The 25,469-nt window shown below is 48.1% G+C and overlaps 3 protein-coding genes across 5 annotated transcripts in view; 2 read left to right on the forward strand and 1 right to left on the reverse strand.

Annotated features, from left to right (window-relative positions):
• Positions 1-25,469, reverse strand: part of LOC139423638 (NACHT, LRR and PYD domains-containing protein 3-like) — a 132,612-nt gene that overhangs the window by 59,362 nt on the left and 47,781 nt on the right. The gene's annotated exons all lie outside the window — the stretch shown is intronic.
• On the forward strand, positions 1,537-11,216 carry LOC139424130 (E3 ubiquitin-protein ligase TRIM35-like). The gene is made up of 4 exons (XM_071175827.1): positions 1,537-1,868; positions 10,843-10,938; positions 11,092-11,178; positions 11,211-11,216. Exons 1-4 carry the CDS (start codon positions 1,614-1,616, stop codon positions 11,214-11,216), a joined length of 444 nt encoding a protein of 147 aa, XP_071031928.1. The 5' UTR covers positions 1,537-1,613.
• LOC139423647 (nuclear factor 7, brain-like) lies at positions 11,187-14,457 on the forward strand. The gene is made up of 7 exons (XM_071175242.1): positions 11,187-11,331; positions 11,430-11,452; positions 11,823-11,941; positions 12,039-12,223; positions 13,205-13,390; positions 13,633-14,182; positions 14,219-14,457. The coding sequence occupies exons 1-7, from the start codon at positions 11,221-11,223 to the stop codon at positions 14,230-14,232; spliced, it is 1,188 nt and encodes a 395-aa protein (XP_071031343.1). The 5' UTR covers positions 11,187-11,220; the 3' UTR covers positions 14,233-14,457.

Consider the following 25,469-nt stretch of genomic DNA (forward strand, 5'->3'; position numbering starts at 1 on the left):
TGCACATGGAAGCCGTACCTCACATGCAAACATAGCTGGAGACTCAGACTGACACTCATGCTTGATTTAAGGGAATGTTCAGGTTACAAGCGACCATACCTGGGTTCAAATAGTATTTCCTTTTCTTTCCAATACTTTGACCGGTTGCTTTAGCCTGCCAGGAGTGCCAGGTTGCTTTAGCCTGCCAGGAGTGCCAGGTGGGCGGGGTTCTGGACTTTTGAGACTTGTCTATGAGTTCCATTGCTGCCAGGCGAGTTCAATCGAGCCCAGATGAAGTATTTGAAAGAAAGCAGATACTATTTGAACCCAGGTGTGTTCGCTCGTAACCTGAAGAAGCATTTAATGAAGCATTAAATCAAGCATTAGTGTCAGTCTGAGTCTCCAGTTATGTGTGCATGTGAGGTTCAGCTTCCATGTTCCCTGCTTAAAGTAGGATTTGAACCGTAGATACCAACCACAGACGTGGTAAGGATTGGGGCCCTAGGCTTGGTGTGTCTGGTGAGAGAGAGTAGGAGAAATATATATATATATATATATAGATATATATATATAGAGAGAGAGAGAGAGAGAGAGAGAGAGAGAGAGAGAGAGAGAGAGAGAGAGAGAGAGAGAGAGAGAGCGAGAGAGAGAGAGAGAGAGAGAGAGAGAGAGAGAGAGAGAGAGAGAGAGAGAGAGAGAGAGAGAGACAGAGAGAGAGAGAGAGAGAGAGAGAGAGAGAGAGAGAGAGAGAGGGAGTTGTAACTTGACCAACGCTGGTTTCAATACTACTTTATCTGTGATTACCGGGAGCTAAGGACCAATAGAATAGTCCCAAAAAGGTCAACCCCACCCATCTGGCACATGTAGGCTAAAGTGAAAGCTCAAAGAACTTGAAAGAGTTCAGATACTAAAGTTAACCTCTATGGCACACATGCATCTAGAATTCAGTTCATTGAGTTATCACACATTCATCTAGCATTCAGTTCATGGAGTTATCACACATAGATCTAGCATTCAGTTCATGGAGTTATCACACATAGATCTAGCATTCAGTTCATGGAGTTATCTCACATACATCTAGCATTCAGTTCATGGAGTTATCACACAGGTACTGATATAGACACACCCACTCAAACACACATACAAACACACACATACACACCCACTCACACACACACACACGCACCTATGCACACACAAACACATGCATACGCACACACATGAACACAAAATGCCAATATCCCCTCCCTGTCTCTCTCTGTCTCCCGCTCTCTCTACGCTTTCCCTTCCCTCCCCCTCTCGCTCTCTTTCCCTCTTCTCATGCCATTTCTCCCTCCCTCTTCTCCCTCTCCCTCCCGCTCTCTCTCACAGCTGTCTCCCTCTTTCACTCTCTCTCTCTCTCACAGCTGTCTCCCTCTTTCACTCTCTCTCTCTCTCTCTCTCTCTCTCTCTCCCTCTCTCTCTCTATATATATATATATATATATATATATATATACTGTATATATCTGTATATATATATCTCTCTCTCCCTCTCTTTCCCTCCCTCCCTCTCCCTCTCCCTCTCTCTTTCTCTCCTCCCCTTTCTGTTCCTCTCTTTCTACCTTCTTGCACTCTTGCTCAGAAAAATAATCCATGGAGGCTCTCAGACTAGAAGCTCGAGCATTAGGGTGCCTCTCAGGGGGTTCCACCCCGCTCAAGGCCCTTCTCCCTGGGGCAGAGGGCCTCGTCCTTCCCCCTGGAGATCCAGCGCTGTGCCGGGAGCATGGAGAGACGTTTACCTTGTTCTGTGTGGATGACCTGGAGCCAGTGTGCAGTCAGTGTGGACTGACTGAGACCCACGAGGGGCACAGAGTCTACCCCATAACGGAGGCTGTACCTGACTGTAAGGTAAGAGACGGACGGACGGACGGACAGATGGACAGACAGACAGACAGACAGACAGACAGACAGACAGACATGTCTACAAGCTACCTACACCTCTACTTTATCTAACTTTGCATTTAAATATCTGTTCATCGAGTATCTGCCATTTAGCCGATACTTTTATTTGATGTGGCGTACCTGTGCAGTTACATAAGATAGTGTGTGTGGTTTGCACTGATTGTTTTGCAATCCACTCTGTTGTTGTTGCCATGCCACATACATACAGATGTAGCATCGTAATTTGACCAGTATTGTCACAGCAAAATAATACTGCAGCAACAGGATTTGAACGTTCAGTCCGTAATGTTGCTTGATCGGTGGTTAGGCTATTAGCTGTCTAATATGAGGCTACATGAAGTGTGATACTGTTCATTTAACCGTGAGTCACTGCAGGGGTTCAGTGAATCGATGTAAATCACGAAGCTCACGTGTATTTAATGTGGTGCAGGAAAATTCTCAGCAACAGAAGAGTTATGACATTAAGATCCTACATCTGTACGTGTTTGGCTCATGAGGTGTTATTTCGGTTCCATCTGTACGTGTTTGGCTCATGAGGTGTTATTTCGGTTCCATTTGTACGTGTTTGGCTCCTGAGGTGTTATTTCGGTTCCATTTGTACGTGTTTGGCTCATGAGGTGTTATTTCGGTTCCATTTGTACGTGTTTGGCTCATGAGGTGTTATTTCGGTTCCATTTGTACGTGTTTGGCTCATGAGGTGTTATTTCGGTTCCATTTGTACGTGTTTGGCTCATGAGGTGTTATTTCGGTTCCATTTGTACGTGTTTGGCTCATGAGGTGTTATTTCGGTTCCATTTGTACGTGTTTGGCTCATGAAGTGTTATTTTGGGTCCATTTGTACGTGTTTGGCTCATGAAGTGTTATTTCGGTTCCATTTGTACGTGTTAGGCTCATGAAGTGTTATTTCGGTTCCATTTGTACGTGTTTGGCTCATGAAGTGTTATTTCGGTTCCAGTCTCCATGTGCTTTGACACTTAATGACGCGTAGAGTAACATGACCTAGTCTATGAGGCCACACACACACACACACACACACACACACACACACACACACACACACAAAAGCAGGGGTGGACTGGCCAGCTGGCATTTCAGGCAAATGACAGATGGGCTTGTCCACTTTTAGCCCAGTGGGCTGGTGTCACTTGTTTCTTTTTTAGCAATGTTATTACCTGGGTAATAATGGGGGATTCACATAAAAGGCCACAAGGAAAAAAATGGGCCAGTGTGGGGGCCCTTTAAAATGGGCCAGTTTGGGGGCCCTTTAAAATGGGCTGGTGTGGGGGCCCTTTAAAATGGGCTAGTGTGGGGGCCCTTTAAAATGGGCTAGTGTGGGGGCCCTTTAAAATGGGCCAGTGTGGGGGCCCTTAAAATGGGCCAGTGTGGGGGCCCTTTAAAATGGGCCAGTGTGGGGGCCCTTAAAATGGGCCAGTGTGTGGGCCCTTTAAAATGGGCCAGTGTGGGGGCCCTTTAAAATGGGCCAGTCTGGGGGCCCTTAAAATGGGCCAGTGTGGGGGCCCTATAAAATGGGCCAGTGCGGGGGCCTATTTTGGGATGTGTTGGAACAGTCCCAAAACGTTTTGCAGGTCATCAATCAAGTTGTCAAGAACTTTCAAAATGTGTGAAGCAAAACACATCACACTGTGACACTTTCTGTATGTTGAAAGTTCTATATCTCCAGGAGATAGTTTTTTTTGCAATTCGATCACTTTACAACATCATCAAAAGTTGAAACAATTTCCAAACAGTGATATTCAAATACAATGATGTTCCTGGTGACCTGGGAAGCGTGAACATACCCTCCCTCTGACTAGAAACTCGTTTCAGGTTTTGAAAATCACAGTTTTTCTTCCTTTTAATCCCACCCTGTGATGTCACATAGAAGCATCGGTTCGGGGGACTTTTCTTCTTCCTTCTTTAAATCACAGATCACGGAGAATATCATTCACGATTGACAGTGATGACGCCATGTTCTGAAAGTAGCTGGGCCTAATTTGGTGTTTGAGGGTGTACAAATACAAACATTTCTTCAAGTCAATCAAATCAAATCAAATGCATTTATATAGCCCTTCGTACATCAGCTGATATCTCAACGTGCTGTACAGAAACCCAGGCTAAAACCCCAAACAGCAAGCAATGCAGGTGTAGAAGCACGGTGGCTAGGAAGACTAAAGTCAATGAGTGTAAGAAATGATGACACCATTTATTAATATTTTTTGTGCACTGGCAACTAAATAAAGCTGTCAATAAACCACTGTTTAAGGAGCGTACTAAGTAGAACATAATTATATGAAGTCTCCAATCTTCATTTTATTTTTTTAAAGGCCGACAGGATTTCATTTCTCCCGGTCTCTGGCCCACACCCCAGTACAGTAGGTGGCGGTAATGCATCATTACCCCTTCACCGCCAGCCGCAGATAAACCCCCCGAAGAAGTAGAAGAAGCTCGTCAGCCACCTTCTTAGCTTGCTAGCCAATATAGCCGGAACATTGCAGCTCTTTAGACGGTTTCGGTGAATGGGAAGTTGCTGTGTTTAAAGCACACGTCTGACGTATCTACTAGTTACCCCGTTTAATTTCATATTTACGTTGTTAGTCATCTCGCTAGCTGGTTAAGTTAGCACTAGGCTAGTTGTTTATGCTAACTAACTAGCTAGCTAACATCCCCGACCATGAGCTCACTAAACAACTCCCCCACTGCCAAAGGACAGGAGGTCTGCTGGACGGAGAAAGAGGGTCTGTGGCTTAATATTGTCGTGAAAGAAGAGGAGGAAGAGGAGGACGTCACAGTGAAAGGAGATACAGGAGCGCTCAGAGAGGAAGAGGAGGACGTCACAGTGAAAGGAGATACAGGAGCGCTCAGAGAGGAAGAGGAGGATGAGGCGGATGTCGTTTTTGGAGTGAAGGAGCAGGGGGAGGTTACTGTCACATTGGAAAATGAGGAGGGAAAAACTGGGAGATCTGATGAACACCGGTAAGTAACTAGTGGGGTGATAATAATGAACTAAAGGAGTCTGTAATGTTCTGTAATGATCAATACATTTTCTATACATAACACTTCGATAACACTGAATTCTGTTTTAATGTCTGGAATCCGTGATTCCGTTCTGCACATTTGATTGGGTCTCACAGGTGGCAAGGTTTATACAATTCCCCTCTGTTACAAACCAAATGTTAGGCAAGAAGCATGGGGTACAAATGGAGGTTAGTTTATGAATTGCCAGGCTGGGCTGTGGGACAGTGGATGCGTAGGGAGGATTCAAATGGAACTATTGAAGAGATGCAACGAGGCCCTTCATCTACTTCCCTAGAGGCAGATGAACTGGTGAATACCATTTTATGTCTCTGTGTCAAGTATGAAGGAAGCTACAGGTAGTTTCTGCTAGAATGCTAGCAGATACTATAGACTTTCAGTGATTATGCTAACGCTAGTTAGCAATTGCGCTACGGCTAGTTAGCCACTGCCGTCAAACTGCACGCATAGACATACACATGGTATCCATGAGTTCATCTGACTCTGGGGAAGTAGATATTGTGAAAATTCCAAAATATCCCTTTAACAGCTATCAACCAATCAGCATCCAGGATCCAAATGTACCGTTTGGGATCGAGGGATCGAGTCTAGATTAAACCTCATAGGAAGACAGTTTAATCATGTGGAGGTTTTATTTCTGTTTAACCAAATACTCTGTTTGTCTTTGGCAGGAGAGAGGCCAGCCTTTCCCTCTGACAGCGGGAAGAGTCCCTCAGGGGAACCAGACCCAGAGACACCCAAACCAGTGAGACCACACCACTGCTCCCACTGTGGAAAGAGTTTTACCTGGTTATCAAAGCTGAAAGAGCACGAGAGAACACACACTGGAGAAAAGCCTTACCAATGTGCCATTTGTGGAAAGACTTTTACCCAGTTAGGGGGCTTTCAATATCATGAGCGGACACACAGAGAAAAAAATACCTACCACTGCTCTCAGAATGGAACGACATTTACCCAGTTAGGGAACCTGAAAAAGAACGACAGAATTCTCACACAGGGAGAGAAGACAAACCACTGCTCCCAGTGCGGAAAGAGTTTTAAATGGTTATCCAAGCTGAAAGAGCACGAGAGGACCCACACAGGAGAAAAGCCTTTCCAATGCTCCCATTGCGAAAAGAAATTTAACCAGTCATCGCATCTGAAAGAGCATGAGAGAATACACACAGGAGAGAAGTCTTTCCAATGTTCCCAGTGTGGAAAGGGTTTTACCTGGTTATGGAATCTGAAAACACACGAGAGGACACACACGGGAGAAAAGCCGTACCAATGCTCCCTGTGTGGAAAGACATTTACCCAGTTAGGGGACTTTAAATATCACGAGAGAACACACACAGAAAAAAAGAGCTACCACTGCTCTCAGTGTGAAAAGACATTTACCCGGTTAGGGAACCTAAAAAAGCATGAGACAATACACACACAGGAGGAGACAATACACACACAGGAGGAGACAATACACACACAGGAGGAGACAATACACACACAGGAGGAGACAATACACACACAGGAGGAGACCATACACACACAGGAGGAGAAGGCTCCCAGTGCGGAGAGACTTTTAGTCAGTTAGGGAACCTGAAAGAGCATGAAATAACACATAAAGGATAGAAACCAGGGGCGAAGTCGCCACCTGGTAATTCTGGCAAATGCCAGATGGGCTGGACCATTTTTTAGTTGGGTGGTCAAAATTGACACACATGTATTTTTTTTAAATATATTAAAATACAAAAATGAAAAGGGGACATGGCCTGCAGCCTATGGACCTGTTAATATATATTTTTGTGCAATTTCTCAGTTACACTATTGAGCCTTTGGCTGGTCAGTGCAGTAGAACCTTCACTGGGCAACGGCCGGCCCCCCTACCAAGTTGGGCTGGCCAATTTTCCCATTCAAAGTCAAACGCGGCATCAGCATAGAGACGTTCTCCGACTGTCATCAGCTAGACAGCCAATATAGACTGTCATCAGTAACGGGGCCAATATAGACTGTCATCAGTAACGGGGCCAATATAGACTGTCATCAGTTAGACAGCCAATATAGACTGTCATCTGTTAGACAGCCAATATAGACTGTCATCACTAAGACAGCCAATATAGACTGGCATCAGTAAGACAGCCAATATAAACTGTCATCAGTAAGACAGCCAATATAGACTGTCATCAGTTAGACAGCCAATATAGACTGTCAACAGTTAGACAGCCAATATAGACTGTCATCAGTTAGACAGCCAATATAGACTGTCATCAGTTAGACAGCCAATATAGACTGTCATCAGTTAGACAGCCAATATAGACTGTCATCAGTTAGACAGCCAATATAGACTGTCATCAGTTAGACAGCCAATATAGACTGTCATCAGTTAGACAGCCAATATAGACTGTCATCAGTTAGACAGCCAATATAGACTGTCATCAGTAAGACAGCCAATATAGAATACTACAAACTTCTCTGTCTGTTGTAACTAAGGATATTGCAGTACCAGAAGGATACAACCTCCTCTGTCTGTAAGGATATTGCAGTATTGTATTGGGGCAAAATAATCTGCGTTTTAACCACACGTTTACATTTGTGATGATGTAATCTTTATAGTTATGCTGCCACATCTTAGCCTGACATGCTGAAAAAGAACACTACTATTTTGACTGCTTGTAATGATGCTGAAAACAGAACATTAAATGACTATTTAGACTGCCTGTCTGTGTCTTGCTTGTATGAAAAATGCTGCCCGAGCGCTTGGAGGTGTCCGCATGGTCCTAAAGCACACAGTCAACGTCTTTTGTATCACATTCCAATGATAAAACTGGGGGGGGGGGGGAATGCAATTTTTGAATGTGAGGGACATCCCCCCCCTCCCCCCTCCCCGTCCCTAGTGGAAGTTGCGGCTCTGGCTGCATGTAACTCCCCACATGAGTTTTGCATTGGGTAAAAACAATCTGCGTAACCTAGAGACTGTTGATTTTGTCTTCCTATACCAGCATGGAGCCAGCATACCTTGATCTTGCACCGCACATTTATTTAAATTCTCCAGTTCCGCCTCTGGGCAGCCACTCCATAGCCGGAAAGCAGAGCTTAACGGTGGCGAGTTCGTTTTGCATGGCCCCGGTGCCCTGGATGGGTGGAGTTTGTACATTTTAGAACAGTCCTTAAGCGAGATCTCCACCCACCGGGGCCCTGGGGTTCTACTAAACTAACAAATGGGATGGTGTTAAGATGGTCATACCATGGATCATTTAGCTATTTGATTTAGAGTTTTAGGACCCCGGTAGTTATATAAAAAATATATATATATTTACAATTATATTCTGATAGAATATTGAGTATGTCCTTTACTACTATATAGAAATGCATTGAATAACAAACACATTCATAAATGGACCCCTTGACTTTTTACAAATGTTACGTTACAGCCTTCTTCTAAAATGTATTAAATAAATACAAATTCTCAGCAATCGACACACAATGCCCCATAATGGAAATGCGAAAACAGGTTTTTCGAAATGTTTGCAACTGTATAAAAAATATATACCTTATTTCCATAAGTATTGAGACTGGAAATTGAGGCACCTAAAGACTCAGACCATGAGACACAATATTCACTGGTCAGACGAAACCAAGATTGAACTCTTTGGCCTGAATGTCAAGTGTCACGTCTGGAGGAAACCTGGCACCACCCCTACGGTGAAGCATGGAGGTGGCAGCATCATGCTGTGGGGATGTTTTTCCAGGGACTGGGACTCGTCAGGATGTTTTTCCAGGGACTGGGACTTGTCAGGATGTTTTTCCAGGGACTGGGACTCGTCAGGATGTTTTTCCAGGGACAGGGACTGGGACTCGTCAGGATGTGTTTCCAGCGGCAGGGACTGGGACTCGTCAGGATGTTTTTCCAGGGACAGGGACTGGGACTCGTCAGGATGTGTTTCCAGGGACTGGGACTCGTCAGGATGTGTTTCCAGGGACTGGACTCGTCAGGATGTGTTTCCAGGGACTGGACTCGTCAGGATGTGTTTCCAGGGACTGGGACTCGTCAGGATGTGTTTCCAGGGACTGGGACTCGTCAGGATGTGTTTCCAGGGACTGGGACTCGTCAGGATGTGTTTCCAGGGACTGGGACTTGTCAGGATGTGTTTCCAGGGACTGAGACTCGTCAGGATGTGTTTCCAGGGACTGGGACTCGTCAGGATGTTTAGGAAAGATGACAGTGGAAAGTACAGAGAGATTCTTGATGAAAACCTGCTCTAGAGCGCTCAGGACCTCAGACTGCGGCGAAGGTTCACCTTCCAACAGGACAACGACACCAGGCAGACAGCCAAGGCAATGCAGGAGTGGCTTCGGGACAAGTCTGAATGTCCTTGAGTGGCCCAGTCAGAGCCCAGACTTGAACCAGATCGAACATCTCTGGAGAGACCTGATGATAGCTGTGCAGCAACGCTCCCCATCCAACCTGACTGAGCTTGAGATGATCTGCAGAGAAAAATGGGAACAACTTCCAAAATACAGGTGTGCCAAGCTTGTAACGTCATAACCAAGAAGACTCAAGGTTGTAATCGCTGCCAAAGGAGCTTCAACAAAGTACTGAGTAAAGGGTCTGAATACTTATGTAAATGTGATATTTCAGTTTTTTGATTTTTAATAAATTAGTAAACATTTCTAAAAACCTGTTTCTGCTTTGTCTTTATGGGGTATTGTGTATAGATTGATGAGGGGAAAAATATATTTTATCAATTTTGGAATGAGGCTGTAACGTAACAAAATGTGGAAAAAGTCAAGGGATCTGAATACTTTCCGAATGCACTGTATCTAGGATATAGAAGATCAGAAGCTCAGAAGACAAAAAAAAGTTGGAGACAAATATTTAATAACCCCTTTAGTTGTTGGCACAAAACACCCATACATTATTTAAATCAGTTACCTTCAGACGAGTCCCATGACAGCCTCCACTGATCTCCAGTTGTGTTTTTTGTATTAGTTTTAAACATGAGCTGGTTAAAAAAGACAAGGACCATGTCTCGCCAGTCACTGATACAGAAATGGTTGAGAAGCGCTGTACTGTACTGCCAATATCGGCTATGGCCCGTCAAGTGACCGGGTGAAATCAGTGAGAGGGGCGCCCCATGGTCAAATGGAACAGTCATCTGCCTCTGCCTCTGTCATTTTGTGAACAATCCAGCATGGGCCAATGGCTGTATAAAGAATGGACAAAACCATCGATCACGTGACTCCATTCATTCCAATAGGACGAGTCAATAGCGCATGACACGCTCAGTTTGAGCTACTCCAGGAATTGACTTTGCAAGCTAGCTCAGTGCTGCCCCCTCTGAGTAACTGAAGTTGAAGGCCGACCGGGGTACTGCAGGTTGCCAGTACGATTTTACAAAAGTCGGACATACATCTGGTGTATTAGAAGCAATTATTGGTACTATGATTGTATTCAATTTAAAAACCAGAATTGGGCTTGGGGGTCTGCTAACAACGCCTGCAGTACCGCTGTCGGCCTTGACTTTCCGTGGCTTCAATGAGAGGGAATCGTTTTCCCTGAGTATGCTGCGTCGTTTAAGAAACATACAAACATCTCTTTTCCACAAAATATATGTTGACGTTTTTTTTAAACTATTTTGCATTGGGGAGGTAGATAAAGTGTTTATCATAGTCAATCACTTTTGTATTTAAAAAAAATGTTTGTTTACTTGGAATAGGGACAAACACATTGACACATCGAACAACAATCGTCCGATGCATTTGCACTCAAGTATTGCTAGCAAATGTTCAACACCAGTCCCTATGGGCTTTTATGGAAACAAAAATAAAGATTGAAAAAAAAGTATATGAAAAATAAAGTATACATCTGTTGTATTGTGATACGCTGGTTGTCATTCTTCCCACTGCCCACCAGGGGGAGCTGAACTCTTCACTGGGGAAGCTGCTCGGGAAGAGCAGGAGGTTTGAGAAGGTTACACGGATCTTTGAACACGCCTCCCAACACAACCAGGTACGACTTGCATTGTCTGTCTGTCAATGAATCAATCACAATTAAACAATCAATGTATTTATGAAGCCCCTTTTACATTGGTTGTCACAAATCAGCTGTCACATCTGTGCACCCTCCCTCCCTGCCTCCCCACTCCGTTCCTCCCTCCCCCAGAGCCATGCCCAGCAGACAGAGAGACAGATAAAGGAGGAGTTTGAGAAGCTGCACCAGTTCCTGAGAGAGGAGGAGGAGGCCAAGCAAGTAGCCAGGCTGAGGGAGGAAGAGGAGGAGAGGAATAGAGTGATGAAGGAAAAGAGAGAGAGAGTGGGAAAAGAGATGAAGCTGCTGGCTAAAACCATCCGAGAGATCGAGGAAGAAATGAAGGAAGACAGGGATGACATCACCTTTCTGCAGGTGTGTTTGCGTGTGTGCGTGCGTGTGTGCGTGCGTGTGTGCGTGATGGCATACTGTGCATTGGCATAAATGTGATAAGACATTGCTTTGTTTTCCAGAATTACCAGGAGACAGTAAAGAGGTATGCACTCTCTCTCTCTCTCTCTCTGTCTCTCTCCCCTGTCTCTCTCCCTCTGTCTCTCTCTCCTGTCTCTCTCCTGTCTCTCTCCCTCTGTCTCTCTCTCCCTCTGTCTCTCTCTCTCTCTGTCTCTCTCTCCCTCTGTCTCTCTCTCCCTCTGTTTCTCTCCCCCTCTCTCTCCCTCTCTCCCTCTCTCTCTCTCTCTCTCTCTCTCTGTCTCTCTCTCCCTCTGACTCTCTCTCTTCCTCTTTCTCTGCCTCTGTCTCTCTCTCCTGTTTCTCTCTCTCTGTTTCTCTCTCTCGCTCTGTGCTTCTCTTTTTGGCACAAATCACACACAGAGCCCTGTAACAGAATAGAGTATGTGTGTTTGTAGGACGTGGCAGAGTCATGGGGAGCCAGAGGAGGTGTGTGGTCCTCTGATAGACGTATCTAAACACCTGACCAACCTCCGTTACTCCGTCTGGAACGACATGCTGCACATAACCCCTTACAGTGAGTCTGGGAGGAGGGACGGAGTGGTGTGTCCCCTATCTCCCCCTCTCACTTTCCCTCCCCCTGCCCCCCTCTTCCCCCAACCCCTCCCTTTCAGCTCCAGTAACCCTGGACCCGACCACATCCTGCCCATCTCTGGTCCTCTCCCCTGGGCTAACCTCTGTCCAGCTGGGAAAGGAGAGGATCCAGATCCAGCCTGCTAACCCGGAGAGATTTGACCCGATCGACTGCGCTCTGGGCTGGGAAGGATTCAGTGCCGGCACCCACTGCTGGACCGTGGAGGTGGGGCTCTCACTGACTGAGGATGGGTTTCAAATGGCACACTGTTCACTATTTGGTGCTTTTGAACAGGGCCCATAAACACACACTGATGGAGGTTCTTGGTGTTTTTGACCAGGGCCCATAAACACACACTGATGGAGGTTCTTGGTGCTTTTGACCAGGGCCCATAAACACACACTGATGGAGGTTCTTGGTGCTTTTGACCAGGGCCCATAAACACACACTGATGGAGGTTCTTGGTGCTTTTGACCAGGGCCCATACACACACACTGATGGAGGTTCTTGGTGTTTTTGACCAGGGCCCATAAACACACACTCATGGAGGTTCTTGGTGTTTTTGACCAGGGCCCATAAACACACACTGATGGAGGTTCTTGGTGCCTTTGACCAGGGCCCATAAACACACACTGATGGAGGTTCTTGGTGTTTTTGACCAGGGCCCATAAACACACACTGATGGAGGTTCTTGGTGTTTTTGACCAGGGCCCATAAACACACACCGATGGAGGATCTTGGTGTTTTTGACCAGGGCCCATAAACACACACTGATGGAGGTTCTTGGTGTTTTTGACCAGGGCCCATAAACACACACTGATGGAGGTTCTTGGTGTTTTTGACCAGGGCCCATAAACACACACTGATGGAGGTTCTTGGTGTTTTTGACCAGGGCCCATAAACACACACTGATGGAGGTTCTTGGTGTTTTTGACCAGGGCCCATAAACACACACTGATGGAGGATCTTGGTGTTTTTGACCAGGGCCCATAAACACACACTGATGGAGGTTCTTGGTGTTTTTGACCAGGGCCCATAAACACACACTGATGGAGGTTCTTGGTGTTTTTGACCAGGGCCCATAAACACACACTGATCTTTATTGATGGTTTTGGAATGTTCAGGAATGTTACTTTGTCGGTACAATTCAAAATATCATTTTAAGTATACAAGAGTATAATGATAACAAATATATCCTGCTTCAAGGTTGGAGAGAGCAGCAACTGGACAGTTGGTGTGGCTAGCCAATCGGTGCGTAGGAGGGAGGAGTTTGAGGCGTGTCCGGAGGAGGGGCTATGGACCCTCAGCCTACGGAATGGGACGTACCGTGCCATGACCACACCCTGTACCACCCTCCCTCTGGACTGGTCCCGCCCCTTTCACAGGATCAAGGTGGGGCAATAGTTAGATAAGAGGGTGTACTTGAGAGAGGGGGAGGCACACCCACAAGTATTAGAATAGAATCAAATAGATTCAGTTAATTAACTGTTGACCCTGTGTGTCTAACTTAGTCTTCTGTTTCTGTAGTTTTACCCTGTAAGACAGAGTGCCAACAACAGATTTCCTTTTTTCTTCATTTATAATTTGTTACAGATAAACCATCCTCATAAAATGAAGTTTTATGTTATCTTTAGGTGTTTCTGGACTGGGAGGAGGGTCAGGTGGAATTCTGGGATGCGATGAGGGACAAACTCCTGTTCACCTTCACGCACCGCTTCACAGAGACGCTGTATCCGTACTTCGAGAGCAGCTGTTCTAAGTGCTGGCTAGTGGTGTTACCCCAGAGAGTGTGTGTGGAGGTAGAGCTAGACCCTATCCCTGGGGATGACGATGGAGACCAGATCCCACACGACGGATCATCCAATGAGGGAGAAGATACCGAGACTAGATCCACTGACGACAGCAAGCTGACAGAAACCGGATCCCCTGTCGGATCCCAGATCCCAATGACCGGATCTCCCAAGATCTCAACCACTGACCAGAACCAAGAGACAAGATCCCCTGACAAAACGTCAAACACCGGATCCGCTCAAAGGATGGGCCGGATCCCAAAGACTAAATCCACTGGAAACGGAAAGATCCCACAGACTGGATCCGCTGTTCAGAAGCAGATCAAAAACACCAGATCCAATGGAAGCTACCACATCACGAAGGATAGGCCGCTAGTCCAGGTCAGGAGGACAGGATCCACTGAGTGATCCACTGAGAGATCCACTGAGAGATCCACTGAGTGATCCACTGAGAGATCCACAAGCAACAACACAGAGATCAAGTTGCCCTGCAGGTCAGCCCAGATCACCCAACACAGACTAGATCTCCTACCTCCACAGACTAGATCCCCTACCTCCGTTGACTAGATCTCCTACCTCCACAGACTAGATCCCCTACCTCCGTTGACTAGATCCCCTACCTCCGTTGACTAGATCCCCTACCTCCACAGACTAGATCTCCTACCTCCACAGACTAGATCTCGTATCTAGATCTCATAGATGCTGTCATTGACTAGATCACCTAACACACTATATTTGAGATCTCTTACAAGCATTTCTGTGTAATGTTGTAATACACAGTGTATCATAGTGGAGGTAATGTAATACACATTGTATTATAATAGAGGTAATGCTGTAATACACAGTGTATTGTAGTGGAGGTAATGTTGTAATATACAGTGTATTATAGTGGAGGTAATGTTGTGATACACAGTGTATTATAGTGGAGGTAATGTTGTAATACACAGTGTATTATAGTGGAGATAATGTTGAAATACACAGTGTATTATAGTGGAGGTAATGTTGTAACACACCGTGTATTATAGTAGAGGTAATGTTGTAATACACAGTGTATTATAGTGGATGTAATGTTGTAATACACAGTGTATTATAGTAGAGGTAATGTTGTAATACACAGTGTATCATAGTGGAGGTAATGTTGTAATACACAGTGTATTATAGTGGAGGTAATGTTGTAATACACAGTGTATTATAGTGGAGGTAATGTTGTAATACACAGTGTATTATAGTGGAGGTAATGTTGTAATACACAGTGTATTATAGTAGAGGTAATGAAGCATCTGTTCTCCCAGTGTAATGTGTTTTGAATAAAGAACAAATAAAGAATGACACTGTTTGAGTGATTAAAAAACATGTTTTAACTAGGCAAGTCAGTTAGGAACAAATTATTATTTACAATGACGGCCGAGTGGGGAACAGTGACTTAACTGCCTTGGTCAAGGGCACAACAACAGATTTATACTTTGTCAGTTTGGGGGACTTGATCAAGCAACCTTTCGGTTACTGGCCTAACGCTCTGACCACTAGGCTACCTGCCACACGTACAAACACTATGCTTAACATATTCACACCAAAATGAATGCATCCTAATAAATAGTCACTTCTTTTCATACAATCATTTACTCACATCAAATTCATAATTCTCCCCCCAAACCTGAAGACAATAGAAAACAGACTAGTAGAGTGCAGTGTTGTGTCTCACAAGCACAGCTAACACAGAATATATGCCCTATCCCAAATTATACCCTATTCACTATGGGCTAAGATCAGAAGTAGTGTACTTCTGTATGGAGGGAATAGGGCTCTGGTCTAAAGTAGTGCACTATTTGTACGTAGGGAATAGGGCTCTGGTCTAAAGTAGTGCACTACTGTATGTAGGGATTAGGGCTCTGGTCTAAAGTCTGTAATGGCACAATCTACACATAATACCCCAGAATGACAAAACTAAAACAGGTTGGAGAGAGGGAGGGAGGGAGTTAGTGAGTGAGGAGGGGAGCAAGGAGGGGAGCGAGGATGGAGAGAGGAGAGAGGGAGGGCTAGATGGATGGATGGAGGGTTGGAGGGGAGCGAGGAGGGGAGTGAGGTTTGAGAGAGGAGAGAGGGAGGGCTAGATGGAGGGAGGGAGGAGGGGAGTGAGGATTGAGAGAGGAAAGAGGGAGGGCTGGATGGAGGGAGGGAGGAGGGGAGCGAGGATGGAGAGAGGAGAGAGGGAGGGCTAGATGGAGGGAGGGAGGAGGGGAGCGAGGATTGAGAGGAGAGAGGGAGGAGGGGAGCGAGGATTGAGAGAGGAGAGAGGGAGGGCTGGATGGAAGGAGGGAGGAGGGGAGCGAGGATTGAGAGAGGAGAGAGGGAGGGCTAGATGAGGGAGGGAGGAGGGGAGCGAGGATTGAGAGAGGAGAGAGGGAGGGCTGGATGGAGGGAGGGAGGAGGGGAGCGAGGATTGAGAGAGGAGAGAGGGAGGGCTAGATGGAGGGAGGGAGGAGGGGAGCGAGGATTGAGAGAGGAGAGAGGGAGGGCTAGATGGAGGGAGGGAAGAGGGGAGCGAGGATTGAGAGAGGAGAGAGGGAGGGCTGGATGGAGGGAGGGAGGAGGGGAGCGAGGATTGAGAGAGGAGAGAGGGAGGGCTAGATGGAGGGAGGGAGGAGGGGAGCGAGGATTGAGAGAGGAGAGAGGGAGGGCTAGATGGAGGGGGAAGAGAAGGACATTGGTCAACAGAATCCAAAGTAGACCCGACGGACAGAAGCTGCTCTCAAATTGAACAATTACAGTGGGGATAACAAGTATTTGATACACTGACGATTTTGCAGGTTTTCCTACTTACAAAGCATGTAGAGGTCTGTAATTTCTATCATAGGTACACTTCAACTGTGAGAGACCTTCTCTCTGCCCCATGGTGAAATGTGTATAATTTCAGGAAATTAGTTAGAATATCTTTTCTCTGCCCCATGGTAAAATGTGTAGAATTTCATTCTGAGGGCCTCTAGAGGCAGGAAACTCTGAGGGCTTATAGAGGCAGGAAACTCTGAGGGCTTATAGAGGCAGGAAACTCTGAGGGCTTATAGAGGCAGGAAACTCTGAGGGCTTATAGAGGCAGGAAACTCTGAGGGCCCAGAATAGGCTAGTTGATACAATGTTTCAAGGTTGTTAGCGACAACTTCTGCTGGACATTCATATTGGGCCGTTGCCGGGTGATTGATTTGATACAATGTTGCACTTCACTAGCTCAAGTCAATACAGAAAGGGAGGCAGGCAGACAGGCGGAGTAACTTCCAAACGAGCTTCAATGCCATACAACTCTCCTTCTGTGGCCTCCAACTACTCTTAAATGCTAGTAAAACCAAATGCATGCTCTTCAACCGTTCGCTGCCCGCACCCGCCCGCCCGACTAGCATCACTACTCTGGACGGTTCTGACCTAGAATACGTGGACAAGTACAAATACCTAGGTGTCTGGCTAGACTGTAAACTCTCCTTCCAGACTCATATCAAACATCTCCATTCCAAAATCCAATCTCGAATCGGCTTTCTATTTCGCAACAGAGCCTCCTTCACTCACGCCGCCAAACTTACCCTAGTAAAACTGACTATCCCATCGATCCTTGACTTCGGCGATGTCATCTACAAAATAGCTTCCAACACTCTACTCAGAATATTGGATGTAGTCTGTCACAGTGCCATCCGTTTTGTTACCAAAGCACCTTACACCACCCACCACTGTGACCTGTATGCTCTAGTCGGCTGGCCCTCGCTACATATTCGTCGCCAGACCCACTGGCTCCAGGTCATCTATAAGTCTATGCTAGGTAAAGCCCTGCCTTACACCACCCACCACTGTGACCTGTATGCTCTAGTCGGCTGGCCCTCGCTACATATTCGTCGCCAGACCCACTGGCTCCAGGTCATCTATAAGTCTATGCTAGGTAAAGCCCTGCCTTACACCACCCACCACTGTGACCTGTATGCTCTAGTCGGCTGGCCCTCGCTACATATTCGTCGCCAGACCCACTGGCTCCAGGTCATCTATAAGTCTATGCTAGGTAAAGCCCTGCCTTACACCACCCACCACTGTGACCTGTATGCTCTAGTCGGCTGGCCCTCGCTACATATTCGTCGCCAGACCCACTGGCTCCAGGTCATCTATAAGTCCATGCTAGGTAAAGCCCTGCCTTACACCACCCACCACTTTGACCTGTATGCTCTAGTCGGCTGGCCCTCGCTACATATTCGTCGCCAGACCCACTGGCTCCAGGTCATCTATAAGTCTATGCTAGGTAAAGCCCTGCCTTACACCACCCACCACTGTGACCTGTATGCTCTAGTCGGCTGGCCCTCGCTACATATTCGTCGCCAGACCCACTGGCTCCAGGTCATCTATAAGTCTATGCTAGGTAAAGCCCTGCCTTACACCACCCACCACTGTGACCTGTATGCTCTAGTCGGCTGGCCCTCGCTACATATTCGTCGCCAGACCCACTGGCTCCAGGTCATCTATAAGTCCATGCTAGGTAAAGCCCTGCCTTACACCACCCACCACTGTGACCTGTATGCCCTAGTCGGCTGGCCCTCGCTACATATTCGTCGCCAGACCCACTGGCTCCAGGTCATCTATAAGTCTATGCTAGGTAAAGCCCTGCCTTACACCACCCACCACTGTGACCTGTATGCTCTAGTCGGCTGGCCCTCGCTACATATTCGTCGCCAGACCCACTGGCTCCAGGTCATCTATAAGTCTATGCTAGGTAAAGCCCTGCCTTACACCACCCACCACTGTGACCTGTATGCTCTAGTCGGCTGGCCCTCGCTACATATTCGTCGCCAGACCCACTGGCTCCAGGTCATCTATAAGTCTATGCTAGGTAAAGCCCTGCCTTACACCACCCACCACTGTGACCTGTATGCTCTAGTCGGCTGGCCCTCGCTACATATTCGTCGCCAGACCCACTGGCTCCAGGTCATCTATAAGTCTATGCTAGGTAAAGCCCTGCCTTACACCACCCACCACTGTGACCTGTATGCTCTAGTCGGCTGGCCCTCGCTACATATTCGTCGCCAGACCCACTGGCTCCAGGTCATCTATAAGTCCATGCTAGGTAAAGCCCTGCCTTACACCACCCACCACTGTGACCTGTATGCTCTAGTCGGCTGGCCCTCGCTACATATTCGTCGCCAGACCCACTGGCTCCAGGTCATCTATAAGTCTATGCTAGGTAAAGCCCTGCCTTACACCACCCACCACTGTGACCTGTATGCTCTAGTCGGCTGGCCCTCGCTACATATTCGTCGCCAGACCCACTGGCTCCAGGTCATCTATAAGTCCATGCTAGGTAAAGCCCTGCCTTACACCACCCACCACTGTGACCTGTATGCTCTAGTCGGCTGGCCCTCGCTACATATTCGTCGCCAGACCCACTGGCTCCAGGTCATCTATAAGTCTATGCTAGGTAAAGCCCTGCCTTACACCACCCACCACTGTGACCTGTATGCTCTAGTCGGCTGGCCCTCGCTACATATTCGTCGCCAGACCCACTGGCTCCAGGTCATCTATAAGTCTATGCTAGGTAAAGCCCTGCCTTACACCACCCACCACTGTGACCTGTATGCTCTAGTCGGCTGGCCCTCGCTACATATTCGTCGCCAGACCCACTGGCTCCAGGTCATCTATAAGTCTATGCTAGGTAAAGCCCTGCCTTACACCACCCACCACTGTGACCTGTATGCTCTAGTCGGCTGGCCCTCGCTACATATTCGTCGCCAGACCCACTGGCTCCAGGTCATCTATAAGTCTATGCTAGGTAAAGCCCTGCCTTACACCACCCACCACTGTGACCTGTATGCTCTAGTCGGCTGGCCCTCGCTACATATTCGTCGCCAGACCCACTGGCTCCAGGTCATCTATAAGTCTATGCTAGGTAAAGCCCTGCCTTACACCACCCACCACTGTGACCTGTATGCTCTAGTCGGCTGGCCCTCGCTACATATTCGTCGCCAGACCCACTGGCTCCAGGTCATCTATAAGTCTATGCTAGGTAAAGCCCTGCCTTACACCACCCACCACTGTGACCTGTATGCTCTAGTCGGCTGGCCCTCGCTACATATTCGTCGCCAGACCCACTGGCTCCAGGTCATCTATAAGTCTATGCTAGGTAAAGCCCTGCCTTACACCACCCACCACTGTGACCTGTATGCTCTAGTCGGCTGGCCCTCGCTACATATTCGTCGCCAGACCCACTGGCTCCAGGTCATCTATAAGTCTATGCTAGGTAAAGCCCTGCCTTACACCACCCACCACTGTGACCTGTATGCTCTAGTCGGCTGGCCCTCGCTACATATTCGTCGCCAGACCCACTGGCTCCAGGTCATCTATAAGTCTATGCTAGGTAAAGCCCTGCCTTACACCACCCACCACTGTGACCTGTATGCTCTAGTCGGCTGGCCCTCGCTACATATTCGTCACCAGACCCACTGGCTCCAGGTCATCTATAAGTCTATGCTAGGTAAAGCCCTGCCTTACACCACCCACCACTGTGACCTGTATGCTCTAGTCGGCTGGCCCTCGCTACATATTCGTCGCCAGACCCACTGGCTCCAGGTCATCTATAAGTCTATGCTAGGTAAAGCCCTGCCTTACACCACCCACCACTGTGACCTGTATGCTCTAGTCGGCTGGCCCTCGCTACATATTCGTCGCCAGACCCACTGGCTCCAGGTCATCTATAAGTCTATGCTAGGTAAAGCCCTGCCTTACACCACCCACCACTGTGACCTGTATGCTCTAGTCGGCTGGCCCTCGCTACATATTCGTCGCCAGACCCACTGGCTCCAGGTCATCTATAAGTCTATGCTAGGTAAAGCCCTGCCTTACACCACCCACCACTGTGACCTGTATGCTCTAGTCGGCTGGCCCTCGCTACATATTCGTCGCCAGACCCACTGGCTCCAGGTCATCTATAAGTCTATGCTAGGTAAAGCCCTGCCTTACACCACCCACCACTGTGACCTGTATGCTCTAGTCGGCTGGCCCTCGCTACATATTCGTCGCCAGACCCACTGGCTCCAGGTCATCTATAAGTCCATGCTAGGTAAAGCCCTGCCTTACACCACCCACCACTGTGACCTGTATGCTCTAGTCGGCTGGCCCTCGCTACATATTCGTCGCCAGACCCACTGGCTCCAGGTCATCTATAAGTCTATGCTAGGTAAAGCCCTGCCTTACACCACCCACCACTGTGACCTGTATGCTCTAGTCGGCTGGCCCTCGCTACATATTCGTCGCCAGACCCACTGGCTCCAGGTCATCTATAAGTCTATGCTAGGTAAAGCCCTGCCTTACACCACCCACCACTGTGACCTGTATGCTCTAGTCGGCTGGCCCTCGCTACATATTCGTCGCCAGACCCACTGGCTCCAGGTCATCTATAAGTCTATGCTAGGTAAAGCCCTGCCTTACACCACCCACCACTGTGACCTGTATGCTCTAGTCGGCTGGCCCTCGCTACATATTCGTCGCCAGACCCACTGGCTCCAGGTCATCTATAAGTCTATGCTAGGTAAAGCCCTGCCTTACACCACCCACCACTGTGACCTGTATGCTCTAGTCGGCTGGCCCTCGCTACATATTCGTCGCCAGACCCACTGGCTCCAGGTCATCTATAAGTCTATGCTAGGTAAAGCCCTGCCTTACACCACCCACCACTGTGACCTGTATGCTCTAGTCGGCTGGCCCTCGCTACATATTCGTCGCCAGACCCACTGGCTCCAGGTCATCTATAAGTCTATGCTAGGTAAAGCCCTGCCTTACACCACCCACCACTGTGACCTGTATGCTCTAGTCGGCTGGCCCTCGCTACATATTCGTCGCCAGACCCACTGGCTCCAGGTCATCTATAAGTCCATGCTAGGTAAAGCCCTGCCTTACACCACCCACCACTGTGACCTGTATGCTCTAGTCGGCTGGCCCTCGCTACATATTCGTCGCCAGACCCACTGGCTCCAGGTCATCTATAAGTCTATGCTAGGTAAAGCCCTGCCTTACACCACCCACCACTGTGACCTGTATGCTCTAGTCGGCTGGCCCTCGCTACATATTCGTCGCCAGACCCACTGGCTCCAGGTCATCTATAAGTCTATGCTAGGTAAAGCCCTGCCTTACACCACCCACCACTGTGACCTGTATGCTCTAGTCGGCTGGCCCTCGCTACATATTCGTCGCCAGACCCACTGGCTCCAGGTCATCTATAAGTCCATGCTAGGTAAAGCCCTGCCTTACACCACCCACCACTGTGACCTGTATGCTCTAGTCGGCTGGCCCTCGCTACATATTCGTCGCCAGACCCACTGGCTCCAGGTCATCTATAAGTCCATGCTAGGTAAAGCCCTGCCTTACACCACCCACCACTGTGACCTGTATGCTCTAGTCGGCTGGCCCTCGCTACATATTCGTCGCCAGACCCACTGGCTCCAGGTCATCTATAAGTCCATGCTAGGTAAAGCCCTGCCTTACACCACCCACCACTGTGACCTGTATGCTCTAGTCGGCTGGCCCTCGCTACATATTCGTCGCCAGACCCACTGGCTCCAGGTCATCTATAAGTCCATGCTAGGTAAAGCCCTGCCTTACACCACCCACCACTGTGACCTGTATGCTCTAGTCGGCTGGCCCTCGCTACATATTCGTCGCCAGACCCACTGGCTCCAGGTCATCTATAAGTCCATGCTAGGTAAAGCCCTGCCTTACACCACCCACCACTGTGACCTGTATGCTCTAGTCGGCTGGCCCTCGCTACATATTCGTCGCCAGACCCACTGGCTCCAGGTCATCTATAAGTCCATGCTAGGTAAAGCCCTGCCTTACACCACCCACCACTGTGACCTGTATGCTCTAGTCGGCTGGCCCTCGCTACATATTCGTCGCCAGACCCACTGGCTCCAGGTCATCTATAAGTCCATGCTAGGTAAAGCCCTGCCTTACACCACCCACCACTGTGACCTGTATGCTCTAGTCGGCTGGCCCTCGCTACATATTCGTCGCCAGACCCACTGGCTCCAGGTCATCTATAAGTCCATGCTAGGTAAAGCCCTGCCTTACACCACCCACCACTGTGACCTGTATGCTCTAGTCGGCTGGCCCTCGCTACATATTCGTCGCCAGACCCACTGGCTCCAGGTCATCTATAAGTCCATGCTAGGTAAAGCCCTGCCTTACACCACCCACCACTGTGACCTGTATGCTCTAGTCGGCTGGCCCTCGCTACATATTCGTCGCCAGACCCACTGGCTCCAGGTCATCTATAAGTCCATGCTAGGTAAAGCCCTGCCTTACACCACCCACCACTGTGACCTGTATGCTCTAGTCGGCTGGCCCTCGCTACATATTCGTCGCCAGACCCACTGGCTCCAGGTCATCTATAAGTCCATGCTAGGTAAAGCCCTGCCTTACACCACCCACCACTGTGACCTGTATGCTCTAGTCGGCTGGCCCTCGCTACATATTCGTCGCCAGACCCACTGGCTCCAGGTCATCTATAAGTCCATGCTAGGTAAAGCCCTGCCTTACACCACCCACCACTGTGACCTGTATGCTCTAGTCGGCTGGCCCTCGCTACATATTCGTCGCCAGACCCACTGGCTCCAGGTCATCTATAAGTCCATGCTAGGTAAAGCCCTGCCTTACACCACCCACCACTGTGACCTGTATGCTCTAGTCGGCTGGCCCTCGCTACATATTCGTCGCCAGACCCACTGGCTCCAGGTCATCTATAAGTCCATGCTAGGTAAAGCCCTGCCTTACACCACCCACCACTGTGACCTGTATGCTCTAGTCGGCTGGCCCTCGCTACATATTCGTCGCCAGACCCACTGGCTCCAGGTCATCTATAAGTCCATGCTAGGTAAAGCCCTGCCTTACACCACCCACCACTGTGACCTGTATGCTCTAGTCGGCTGGCCCTCGCTACATATTCGTCGCCAGACCCACTGGCTCCAGGTCATCTATAAGTCCATGCTAGGTAAAGCCCTGCCTTACACCACCCACCACTGTGACCTGTATGCTCTAGTCGGCTGGCCCTCGCTACATATTCGTCGCCAGACCCACTGGCTCCAGGTCATCTATAAGTCTATGCTAGGTAAAGCCCTGCCTTACACCACCCACCACTGTGACCTGTATGCTCTAGTCGGCTGGCCCTCGCTACATATTCGTCGCCAGACCCACTGGCTCCAGGTCATCTATAAGTCCATGCTAGGTAAAGCCCTGCCTTACACCACCCACCACTGTGACCTGTATGCTCTAGTCGGCTGGCCCTCGCTACATATTCGTCGCCAGACCCACTGGCTCCAGGTCATCTATAAGTCTATGCTAGGTAAAGCCCTGCCTTACACCACCCACCACTGTGACCTGTATGCTCTAGTCGGCTGGCCCTCGCTACATATTCGTCGCCAGACCCACTGGCTCCAGGTCATCTATAAGTCTATGCTAGGTAAAGCCCTGCCTTACACCACCCACCACTGTGACCTGTATGCTCTAGTCGGCTGGCCCTCGCTACATATTCGTCGCCAGACCCACTGGCTCCAGGTCATCTATAAGTCCATGCTAGGTAAAAGCCCTGCCTTACACCACCCACCACTGTGACCTGTATGCTCTAGTCGGCTGGCCCTCGCTACATATTCGTCGCCAGACCCACTGGCTCCAGGTCATCTATAAGTCTATGCTAGGTAAAGCCCTGCCTTACACCACCCACCACTGTGACCTGTATTTTAATATTGTACCTTTTTTTTTTTTAAAAACATTTGAGTAATAATAACAATACAAAATATCAGCTGTCTTAAAGGGGACGATAATGCAATGATTTCATTGGTCATCAACACAAGGCTCAGTCATTTCATTCAGGGTAAGTGTAGTTTAGCCATGAGTTACCGTGCCTCGAAACAGGTCATTTCTGAAGGATTCGTTGCCATAGAAATTTTACCTGGCTTAAAAGGTGAGCCACTTTAGTACGACCGGTTATCCTGAGTTGAACTCAGAGTTGACCAAAGATACCTCGCTAACTTCTCAAATTATGCTTTGTAGGATTCCCCTCAGTACTTACAGGATAGTAAAACCAGGAACATTCTGACAAGTGGGTCATTTCAACAGACCCCACAAGGAACATTCTGACAAGTGTATGACATTTCAACCCCACAAGGAAAGGCTTTTTTGGGCTTCGGGGGTTAGGGTTACAATCAGGGTCAGAATTTGGGTTAGGGGTTATAACTTTGAATGGGGATCAGTTGTTTGGTCCCCATAAGGATAGTAAAACAAATGTGTGTGTGTATGTGTGTGTGTGTGTGTGTGTGTGTGTGTGTGGTAAGAAGACATATACAGTAGGTTCTTTGTAACGACGATTTAATTGTAGATAACATTACAGATATACCAAAAGCGCACCCACCCACTGACACACCCACACAGACCCCCCCCCCCCAGCCATACAGACTCCTGCAGTCAAGTACAACAATAAGTGCTTACATTCAGAACTCTGCTCATAGAATAACATAAAAAATTATACATTCTAAAAAAAATAGACACAATCGCTTTTAATTATTTTTCATATAATACACATTCATTTAAAAAAAAAAAACTAAAACCAAACCGATTGTTGAAGTGCAAAATAATAGAATTAAAAATAAATATTGATTGCAGACATTGTTTTT

This window comes from Oncorhynchus clarkii, chromosome 13 (assembly GCF_045791955.1).
Source record: "Oncorhynchus clarkii lewisi isolate Uvic-CL-2024 chromosome 13, UVic_Ocla_1.0, whole genome shotgun sequence".
Taxonomy (NCBI): Eukaryota; Metazoa; Chordata; class Actinopteri; order Salmoniformes; family Salmonidae; genus Oncorhynchus; species Oncorhynchus clarkii.

Excerpts from the sequence above, each read along its gene's own strand:
- LOC139423647 (XM_071175242.1), top strand. The coding sequence starts at position 11,221 with ATGAAGGAAAAGAGAGAGAGAGTGGGAAAAGAGATGAAGCTGCTGGCT. Across the intron at positions 11,453-11,822 it reads TACCAGGAGACAGTAAAGAG|GACGTGGCAGAGTCATGGGG; the intron begins GTATGCACTCTC and ends GTGTGTTTGTAG. Across the intron at positions 13,391-13,632 it reads GCCCCTTTCACAGGATCAAG|GTGTTTCTGGACTGGGAGGA; the intron begins GTGGGGCAATAG and ends TGTTATCTTTAG.
- LOC139424130 (XM_071175827.1), top strand. The coding sequence starts at position 1,614 with ATGGAGGCTCTCAGACTAGAAGCTCGAGCATTAGGGTGCCTCTCAGGG. Across the intron at positions 1,869-10,842 it reads AGGCTGTACCTGACTGTAAG|GGGGAGCTGAACTCTTCACT; the intron begins GTAAGAGACGGA and ends ACTGCCCACCAG. Across the intron at positions 10,939-11,091 it reads ACGCCTCCCAACACAACCAG|AGCCATGCCCAGCAGACAGA; the intron begins GTACGACTTGCA and ends TCCCTCCCCCAG.